At 42.2% G+C, this 10,390-nt stretch overlaps 1 protein-coding gene across 10 annotated transcripts in view; it reads left to right on the plus strand.

Annotated features, from left to right (window-relative positions):
• Positions 1-6,499, plus strand: part of LOC306964848 (unconventional myosin-XVIIIa-like) — a gene marked incomplete at its 5' end in the record, with an annotated part of 153,435 nt that extends 146,936 nt beyond the window's left edge. For 8 of the 10 annotated variants that reach the window (XM_079559008.1, XM_079559011.1, XM_079559010.1 and 5 more), the window contains 2 exons: positions 1,251-1,373; positions 6,325-6,499. In XM_079559008.1, coding sequence (XP_079415134.1) covers positions 1,251-1,373; positions 6,325-6,475 — 274 coding nt within the window. In that variant the 3' untranslated portion in view covers positions 6,476-6,499. Of the gene's footprint in view, positions 1-1,250; positions 1,374-4,390; positions 5,968-6,324 lie in introns of those variants that run through there. The other 2 variants (XM_079559017.1, XM_079559014.1) reach the window with 2 other exon arrangements.
• Positions 6,500-10,390: the final 3,891 nt, after the last annotated feature.

Consider the following 10,390-nt stretch of genomic DNA (forward strand, 5'->3'; position numbering starts at 1 on the left):
CCTCCGAGCTTTCATCACCAGCCGAGTAACCAACCACTGCTCCTCAGCAGAACCCCCTCCCCACTGATGCCACAGACAGCGTGTGGAGGGGGCGTGTCGGAAAGGCTCAGAGGTTCTTAAAGAGACAGGGGCCTATTTCAAGACATTCACTACAGCCATTTTGAGAGAGACATTTTATACAAGGCAGTTATTCTAGTTTACTGCATTTACAGACCAACAGAAGGTTTGGTCATCATTGTAGTGTGATATAGACTGGTGCTTTGTGATTGAAAAAAGCATAATACTCCCTCTCTAATAGATTTTTGTTTTTGTTTGGCGAGATTGTTGGGTCTGCCAGTTTCTATGACTTCTTCCAACAGGACAACGGCAAAGTTCTATAGTTGTAGTTCTGGAAAAATGACATATAATGTTTAGCTTTTTACGGTGTCCTTGCTCATTGTTGGTCAGTACATCAGTCAGTAAGCTTTTGTTCTTAAAGCCACACTGCGGATTATTCCAGGTTGTATGTTGCCATGTCCCCAAACACCAAAGACCAACTCGTGCAGTTAAAGTCTAAACCTAGTCAAACATGTACTGATAATGTGAAGTGTTCTGCGATATGACTTTAGAACTAAATCGGAAACAGAGCAGTGAATGTGCATGAAATAACCCAAAGAAAAGGGGGAATTTGTGTGCATTTCAAGTTCAACCCCATGTTGTATGTCCTGTTATCCACATATATATTTTGGCGAGTACTTAAACAGTGTTTCCCAATGCTAACTCTGAACCAGGACCTGCCTCTTTCAACCCTTAACACCAGTTTGAGCGTTGTTTCCCCACCAAAGTGCTGTTGTGATCTACCTGTCCTCAGAGTGGGCTGCATGTCTCTGATTCAGGAAACGCACTGTCAAAATAAAAGCCTCTTCAGCCTCTTTCCTTGCAGCTCTGCAGACAGGAGACTTTGACAACTAACAACTTCTCTTTCTAAGCCTAACATGACTCACGGCTCTCTGTACAGGGCGACTATGCAGACATGAAAATATGGGTATTCATATCAAAAAGATTGTTTTGCAACTAAAACATCCAGGGAAATAATAACGCCATGAAACTTGTATGCTATACACTATTGAAATCCATCCATATTTTCTCCCTGCATTTTCCCCCTGTACACTCTCTCTCATGTTGCTGAATTTCTTGTGTAATCGGTGGCTTTTTCCTGTCGGTGCTTGGTGTTTCTAACTGTCTCTCCCTGTGTCTCTGGCCTCCCGCAGCCAGGGAGACTCAGACACAGACTCTGAGGTGGAGGATCGTGTCGATGGGGTCAAGTCCTGGCTCTCCAAAAACAAAAACTCGGCCAAAAACCTCTCGGACGACGGCAGCCTCAAGAGCTCCAGGTTTGTATCTACCATGGAAATCACTGGGTCCTGTAAGAAGTGTAGTGTCATAGTTTTTGGTCTGTTATAGAATATTAGCGACATACGAACTATTCGCACGGAAAAGACTCAGTGCAGTATGTTCCCCTTTAAAACAGCCTTCAACTTAATACACTTTAGTCAGCAACCATTGTACCATATGCTTTCGCGGGGCAAGACCATTCCGCTCCCTTCCTCCTTGCCTCGTCCATATTTCTTTCCCCTTTATTTCAGTTCTTTTCCGATTACTACAACTCCTACAGCAGGTCTTAAGCAGCCTGTCCAGCCTCTCGCTTTCTGTCTTAAAATCACTTTACATTATCGGGCCCGGAGCGAATAGAGCCATCTCAGCAGAGCGCCGGGCCAGAACTAGACACTTGTTTGTGCAGTTCATTCGGGGGCTACTTTATCTTTATTTTCCCTCCCCCAAAAAAAAGGGAAAAAAAAAAAAGAAAACCACCTCTGCGCAAGATTTATCGACGTGCCCAACAGCCGGCTGGCACAGTGCAGCTCACAGATTAATGGATATGTCTGCAGCGTGACCATTTCCATTGGCCCAAATTCCTCTCGTCCCTCTCCTGCCTGAGTTTAACACACCGGTGGGAGATTTACCGCCGACTAAATGACATTGAAGTTGTTGTAGTTTAAAGATTGTATGTCAGTAATTGTAGAAACTAATCAAAGCTCCTGGACGACTTGCTATATCTCATGCTATATAACAGGGGGAGGCAAGTTTGCTTGGTGGAGCTGATTTTCTTTATTATTATTATTATTAAAGGACCAAGGGCCAAACCTGACAATTTTAGCCAAAAGTAAAGCATCATTTTCTACAATTGCCAGTGCTGTGCATAATTTATGAGCTAATTTGGTGTTTCCTGTTTGGAAAGTTTTAAGTAATTGACAGAGTTTCTCAGATTTTTGCAGTACTTAACCCCCTGCCTTAAACGAGCATGTCTTCTCCAGTTCAGCTTTACCTAAATCTAAAAGTTACTCAACTGGAGCTTACAGGTGTAACGCCTCATTTAACCTCTTAACTCCCACCTGAACGGATCCCATTTTCTCCAGTTTGGCTTTACCCTAATCAAAAAGCTTCTTGGGGAAAAAAGCACCAAAATAGCCACAAAAAATGAGAAGAAAACAAGGATGTAAACGCAACAAACTTGACAAAAATTTAACAAAAAATCAACAAAAATTCAACAAAAATACAACAAAACTCAACCAAAAAGTGACAAAAATTCAACAAAAAGTGACAAAAAACTCAACCAAAAAGTGACAAAAATTCAACAAAAATGTGACAAAAACTCAACAAAAAAGTGAAAAACTCAACCAAAAAATGACAAAAATTCAAGAAAGAGAAAAGAAAGAAAAAAAAAAGAAAGAAAAAAAAAAAACATACAAAAGGTGACACGACACAGCAACAACGCGAGGAAAAAGATCAGTTTTGTGGGTCTTAGCTTTCAAATGAGGTGCTACACAGGCCTATATAATAGCCAAAGAGGACAGCATGCATTTGTTTTAGGCGGGTGGTAAGAGGTTAAGATTAAACTCTAAAACGATTAAAGAACTTCAGATTTGTATAATAATATTTCTCAAAATCATCTTGAGGGCCAAAGGTTCTATGCTGGAGGGCCGGATTTGGCCCCCGGGCCTGACGTTGCCTACCCCTGCTATATAATATACCCTAATGAGATGGATTGCTAACCTTTATGCTTGATGAATCCACCGATCATCTCTTCTTAGGCGCCGACAAATGTGTTTGTTTATTTGATTTGAAATGATTAGGGTTTAGTTTAGAAAGACAACGATGGAAGGGCACACCCTCCATTAGTTTACATTGTTCTTGGACCATGGACCATGCACTTGGACCGTTTCCCTCATCATCTGTATCAGGATAAGAAGTAAAAAACAAAGTATGCGCTCATTTTTGTCCTTAACACCCACGCATGCTTTTATAGAGGAGAAATTTTATACTAGCTGTTAAGTCCTTCCCCCCCTTCCCTCCGCGGACCTGCCACGGCTGCTCACCGTCGCCTGTAATCGAAAAGAAAATGTAGCTTGATACACGACGAGGAGCGCGGGAGAGCAGCGGAGCGGCGAAAGGAACAGGCCAAGCAAAAAGAGGCACTCAGTGAAATAAATGGCTGTACAGTGGCTCAGAGCGGGCTGCAAAACTCCGGGGGAGAAAAAGATTGGATTTAAAAGGCCAAAGTTAATTTAGAGTGGAGTGTGATTGTGTTAATAGCTTGTTTAACTATTGGAAAGTAGGAGAGCGGTGGAGCAATTTCAGACTTCTAACAGTTGCTATAAATTCTGAAAAATATGCACACTTTTGCAGTAAAATGTGTCAATTTTATAGTACCGTAGCTTTTATTTTTAACTTTTAGTAAAAGGCCGAACCCTCAAAGTAGCTGGTAGTAGACCCAAGGGGTATGTAAGGACTAAAAGGTTAGGAACCACTAGTGTAGAGGGTGGTGTTAAAAAGAGATATGTTCCTTTTCTCAATATCAAATGGTAAATGACAAGTATTTAAGATGTATTATTCGGTAACTTGCAAACAAAAATATTGTTTCTGTGTTGCCGTGTGTCCTCAGCATACGTGTGTCTGCTTGTGTGATTGAACAGTTTTAAAATAGTGGAAGATGAACAGGTACTGTATCTGTTCAGGATCAGGTTTACAGGAACGATGCCTGATGTGGTAGTTTAGTCTGGATTGGACCAACTCCCAATCTGGCGTCTATCTACACTATCCTACTTTCTAAAGCTCTACTTTTGATTCATAGTTTCATTTGCCTCACAGCTACCATCATCCACCGAGTTATTATGTTTTGCTTGCATACTGTCTTTCATTTTGAACATTTTTGTCTCACATTTCAGTTGGTTTCATGTCTTCTGTTCTTACTTTCCTTGCCTACTCCTCATCTTACGTTTTCCTTTATCCATTTCTCTTTGTCCATTCTCTTCATCCCTTTGATTTCCCCTCCACTCTTATCTCCGTCTAGATATGCCGCGAACGTTGACGCTAAAGAGTGGAAAGAGGGTAAGGATTGGAAAGAGGCCAACAAAGAGGGCAAAGACGTCGAAACGCCGGCTCCTCGCTCCGTTTCCGTCATGAGTTCGCTGAGCTACCGAAAACGTGCCAACGTGGACTCGAAAGGAGACGCCCTGTTTACCTCGCTCAAGGAAAACGCAGAGGATGACGCCCTTTCTTTCAAATCCAAGTCAAAAAGCTTGGATCTTGACGACGATTGCTATTCGATCAGCTCTAGACGCAAGCCCCAGGTGGCAGATGACACAGAATCGGTGATCTCTCAGGCGTATTCTGAAGCGAATAGTCGCGCGAGGAAGGGGATGGATAGTAGATGGGGCGATTTCGATAAAGAATCCACTGTTTCGTACAACGCACCGAGTCGGGCGTCAACGCGACGGGACTTTAGTCCTGACGATGACGCCAAGTCAACAATCAGCTTAGGTTTGTCGAGTCCATTGGCGCGTAGAAAAAACGCTTCGAGATTGGACGAGGGAAGAACGAGCCCCTGTTATAGCAGGAGGTCCTTAGCTCGTAGCCCGGGGAGCGTTAGTCGAGCTGATTCGATCGCCAGAAGTTGCAGATTGAGCGAGTTTGATGTTGATTTTGATGATGGCAAAAGTATGGCGTATACGGAGAGATCAAGGTTCAGTCCGCTGTCTCCAAGCGGTCGTAGCGTTTCGATGCCGCCTCCACAGGCAAGGTCAACGCTAGATGACAACGAGACCATGGATATTAAACCAGTTAGCCATCGCAACTACCTCGATCCGGACTTGGAGAAGGCAATCAACGAGGTGCTGAGTTTCAAACCGATCAAATTCAAGAGGCGAAGTTTGGAAGATTCAGAAGTGGAAACAGAGAAAGCTCAAGACGGCGATGCCAGGAGCGTCAACGGAGAATCTCGCCCCAAAAGCAGCTTAAGAAGATCAGCGTCGGCGGTGGATTGTCTCAGGGCGTCGCGCTGCTCGAGTAGCGCGAGCAGCCATCGCCGGAGTAAGAGCAGAAACAAGGGCAAGAAGAAAAAGCGCAGCAATAGCTCGGATTCGGAAAGTTCTGGCGACGGCAGGAGGAGCAGCTCTAAACGAAGGTCCAAAAAATCCAAGAAGAAGTCCAAAAAACGCAACGACACTTCCTCGTCTTCATCTAGCTCCTCCGATTCAGAGTCCGATTCGGATTCCAGCTCCGGCGCGTCTACAATCTCGTACAGAAGCTCGAGCAGTGTCAAAAAGGCGCCAAATCGGAAATCGTCAAGTCCCGAAATGGAGGGAGAGGACGGCGAGGCGAGCGAAGGTCGACCGTTGAACAAAAAGGATGAGAAGAAGAGGAAGAAGAAAGTGGACAGCCTGGTGATGAAGTATCTGTACAGACCCGACAGCGACTGAGGCAGTAGGTGGCGCTCCGGAGCACACTGTAGCATGGCGTGGGCCTAACTGCTGGAAATGAGGAGTTATCGAGAATTAGCCGCGACTTGTTACAACGCTAACCCGTGTGTTGGACTGGCATGTTTTTTTATCTCACATGTTGTTGGTTTTTCTGCAAAGACTTCTGGGTAATTTGTTAGAACAGGCAAGATTCATCCATTCAAGAGTCGCTTTTCACTAATTCCTTACACATTCTCCACAATTTATGTATTTCTACTTTGAGAAACATCGCATTGTTGCATGGTTTGTTTGATGAGACACAACTAATGGTCGTTGTTTGTTTCAGTTTCAGAACAAATTAAGTTAATGGCATGAACTGTCTTTTTTCATACACTTGGTCTGTTACATATATATATTTTTATGAACGATTGCAAATTCAGTTACACACTTCCTTTTAAAATTAAGCACTTTGTTGCAATACATCATGAAGGAAGAGTCACATTCGCTATTTTTTTTTTTAAACTTTGATATTTTGGTCCTCCCGCAGCCCAACCAGCGGACGCCGTTTCCTGTTCGACCGGTCGGACGACGAAGAGGAAGAGGAAAAGGAGACGGGCTCGCTCTACTCCAGATACAACTACAGGCGCAGCAGCTACCTGAGAGAGGAGGACGAGGACCGCGAGGAGACGACTGCATAGTCCCCCCACCTTTTAACCCCCCCACCCACCCACCTCCCGAAAATACACACAAACTTTTAACCAAACTGATATTACAACACGAAATCTCTTACCTCCTGCGAAACCATCACGGCGGTCTGCTTCTCGTGCATGAAACCTCCCAAAAAAAATCTGCAAGTCTCCACGAATACACTTAACAAAGTAGTCTTGAAAATGGGTATTGGTTTATATTTGTGTATGTTGTATCTACATCATGGGCTTGGTAATGTCGGGATAGTTTTGTGTACTTGTTTACGCTCCAATTTATATTCCATTGGAGAATTTGGCCAAGTCGCACTCAAATAAATGCCGTCAGCAAACTACTGCAAGATAATCACTTGCGACATGTACACGGCATTACGTAGGATGTAACTACTTCACCACAGGATACCTCTGTGTTCATAAAGCTGGGAGTTTGTGTCTCAGAGCTAATGGCTAGCACTAAACTACCCTGAAGCTATCTTTTCTTTTTAAACACGCCGACCTTTCGGAAGTGTTTTCATGTATCAGTGGCCCGTTACTCGCCGCATTTTCTTTAAATACTTACCGTTGTTGTTATTTCAGCGAGACTTTGCCAAATTCCTGCCAAGGATGTGAAACAAGTAAACAGGAACTCGCTCTGCGTTAGTGGGCAGGATAAAGAGGTTCAATATTACAATGGATTCTGTCATTCAAATGAGATTGTTTGGTTTTCTTGCAACTTTACACATTATTTCCCCCCCCCCCAGAAGCAAGTGACTTCAAATCTAGGGACGATTCTAGATTTATTTTGTTTTTACTCCCCAAGGACAATACTATGCCAATGTATATTACAGATGTCAGCAATAATTTAGGAGAATTGATGAATTGGGTTTGTTGTAACTGACTGTATCTGTCTGTACTACCATTGACTTGCCAAAAGCCTGTGTCTTAAGTTGTGTCCGCTGTTGTGTGTTGTTGTTTTTTTTTTTTTGCTATAAATGATTAGTCCTATTTTTTACTTTCCCCTTCTTAAAAAAAGTGCCATTTTTCGTGGTTAAAAGTGGCCTGTACAGCTTTGAAGAGATTGTTCACTCAAGCTCTGTTTCCACCAAGTGCTAAAATCGGATTGGTTTTAACTACATGATTATCAATAAGTCAGTCAGAGGCACTGGGCAACAAAAAAACAAAAGGCTGAGTTGTTTTGATGTTTTTCTTGAGTGATAGATATGTTCACTAATCAGAAACATCGAGCCCCGTGTCCTTTGTTCAAAGCAAACTCAACTGATTGGAGTCGTTTTGACTTTTCTTGTATCATTAATGGCTGAAAATGAATGAAAAGCAAGGATTGAGTACTGCAGTGTAAAATAGGAATTCAAGCTTCAGAAGTGTGCTGTTGCTGTAAATGTTCTATTGCACACAGCATACATATGTATTAGTAAAAGTGAAAAGCCATTGAGAAACTACTACTGCAGTGGAATCCTATTTTGTATCATTAAGTATCATTTTAAACCTTTGCCCACTACATAACTTCACCAAATGTTACCAGGATAAAAAGTCAACCAAACGTAATTGAACATGTTTTGCAACTTGGTGGAAACTTTGCTTTCAACAACTTACTTTCTCACCGTTGCCTCATAACGTCCTGCCTTTTTGCAATCGAACAATCTCTACAAGAAACAATTCTATCACTTTGTTGCTTCTGTTCTTCACTTTCAATACCGAGTCATCTTTTAAAGGAGCCCCCACACCCTTTTTTTTTTTTTTTTAGACTAAAATGTGTTCACCGAGGACTGTAATGCCTGCCTGTCTGTGCTCACTTTGGCCACAGGGGGCGCCGTGGACATTGGGGGCAGCCTTTTGTTTTGGTTTCTGGGTGAAATGCAGATGAGATGGTACTTTTTCTAAAAAAAAATACCTAACGGGAACTCAAATATGTTTTTGTTTTTGTCAGCAAAGCTTGTGCTAAAACAAAGGAGGCACACAGTAAGTATTCAATAAGTTTTGTACATAAAGTAAAGTTGATAAGCAAATCATGTGTGGGTATGTAAGATGTTCTTTTTCATACACAATATAGATAGAAAAGAGGGTAGTATTGTTTAATGGCCTCACCCATTCATGAACCAAGATAAAAACTGAGTTACTTAAACTGTTAGTCCAGCTCCAAAGCTTACAATCATATCACTAATGTCTTTTTTCTTTACTAGAGCTTCATTATTCAGAATGGGGCAAACATGAAAATAGTGAAAAGATAGAAATCTGATGATTTTGCGCATGTTTGCAACGCGTGAAGTTATGAATGACTAGTCTGTGTTAAATAAAGACGAGGGGCAAAGATGTTCTTATGGAAAGTCTATAGAGGTCAGACAGTTCGGAGCCAGCCGCCATTTCTTTACGTTTTCAAAAAGAAGTGGGTCACAATTAGTCCGTTCTTAAAGGGACTAGACGTTTAAACATTTAAAAATGTTAAAATTATTTGTTTTCCACCCCTTACAAGCTCCAGCCATGTCCTAATGTGTGGAATGAGCCCAGACCTGTTCACCACGACTGCCTCTGAAATCCTGCACTGTCACTCAGATCCACCGTCATGCACGAGCTTAACATAGAGACTGCAGTTACATGTAAGACCTGATGTGGCAGTAGCGAGTAAAAAAAAAAAAAGACAACTTCCATCCAGTCCCTTTAATATACAGTCTATGGGAAAGCTGCAGTAATGCTAACAGTAGCTAGCATGCAAACGCTACACAGTAAAAATGGTTCAAAATGCGATGCAGACGGGGGTTCTCAGGTGTCTGATATGCTGCAATGGGGCAAAAAAAAATGTTTCTGCACTACAAGAAAAATAAATAAATACAGGACCATTAATCCTTAAACACTCAATTTGAGTGTTATTCAGAAATACCCCAAATATATCTTGGTCATTTTAAGCTGCTGTTGCTCACAAATTGTACTTTAATGATGGAAATTGATGGAAATGTTCTTTTATGAGGCTCGATGTTCAGTTCTCATGTTGTGGCAGAAGTCTATGGCCTATTCTGGACTCGCACCACTCAAAATAAAATGTAATATTAGCGCAAATCATGTAGCTTTGCCGACAAATTTCTCAAAAGTATAAACTCCAAAACAGTACAAGCTACTCCTTCAACATACTGTGAAGCCATCTATCCCTTTTCACTACAAGAAACATTAAAGAACTTCCCCAATGTCCTCCTCCTCCCCTTCGGTCACCACCAGTCTGTCTGTCTCCTAGATGCTTCTTCTTTGCGTATTTGAGGGCTGAAATTTTGTGGATTTGTGCATTTTTTTGTTGTTGTTAGAAACTTTGGGTGTGATTGTACTCGACGTGCTTTTGTAGCTTTTCCGTTTGACCGTCTCTCTATGCAGTCGTGGGCCGCCTGCGATCCGACGTGTCGGGACGGGACGACGCCGGAGGGACAACAACAAAAATGTATGGCTTCATTTAAACAAAACGAAAAAACACTTCTTACTTTTGCCGACTGCGCTCAGTATTTATATATAAATAAGTGTATGACTCGTGCTTTGGAAATAGCTTCTGTTTATTTTCATGATGGAACAAATTGACCACTTGTGATAAATTTTGCATTACAGTTTAATATATTGTAAATAAACAACGGTGATTGTATTAGAAAGGCTGGATTTGTGTCTGTCGTTGATTGAAAGTCACGCAGTATTTTGTGATATTTTAGTCGAGGTAAAACGCGCTGTAATATTTGCTTGTAGTGCCTTTAGCTTTGATTCCAGCACATGCGCTGCGGCGTCGATACACAGGAAGACAGTCTTGACCCCCTCGGTGGAGCTGTAAAGACTGTGGCTGCCTCCGAATTGAGCAAATTGGTAAGAGGTCTAAGCCCAAACCTGATGCACATCACCGTCCGCCGTGATAAGAAGCCTCCGAATAGGGCTGTCAGCGAGGAAGGA

The sequence above is a fragment of the Gobius niger genome (assembly GCF_951799975.1).
Source record: "Gobius niger genome assembly, chromosome: 1".
Taxonomy (NCBI): Eukaryota; Metazoa; Chordata; class Actinopteri; order Gobiiformes; family Gobiidae; genus Gobius; species Gobius niger.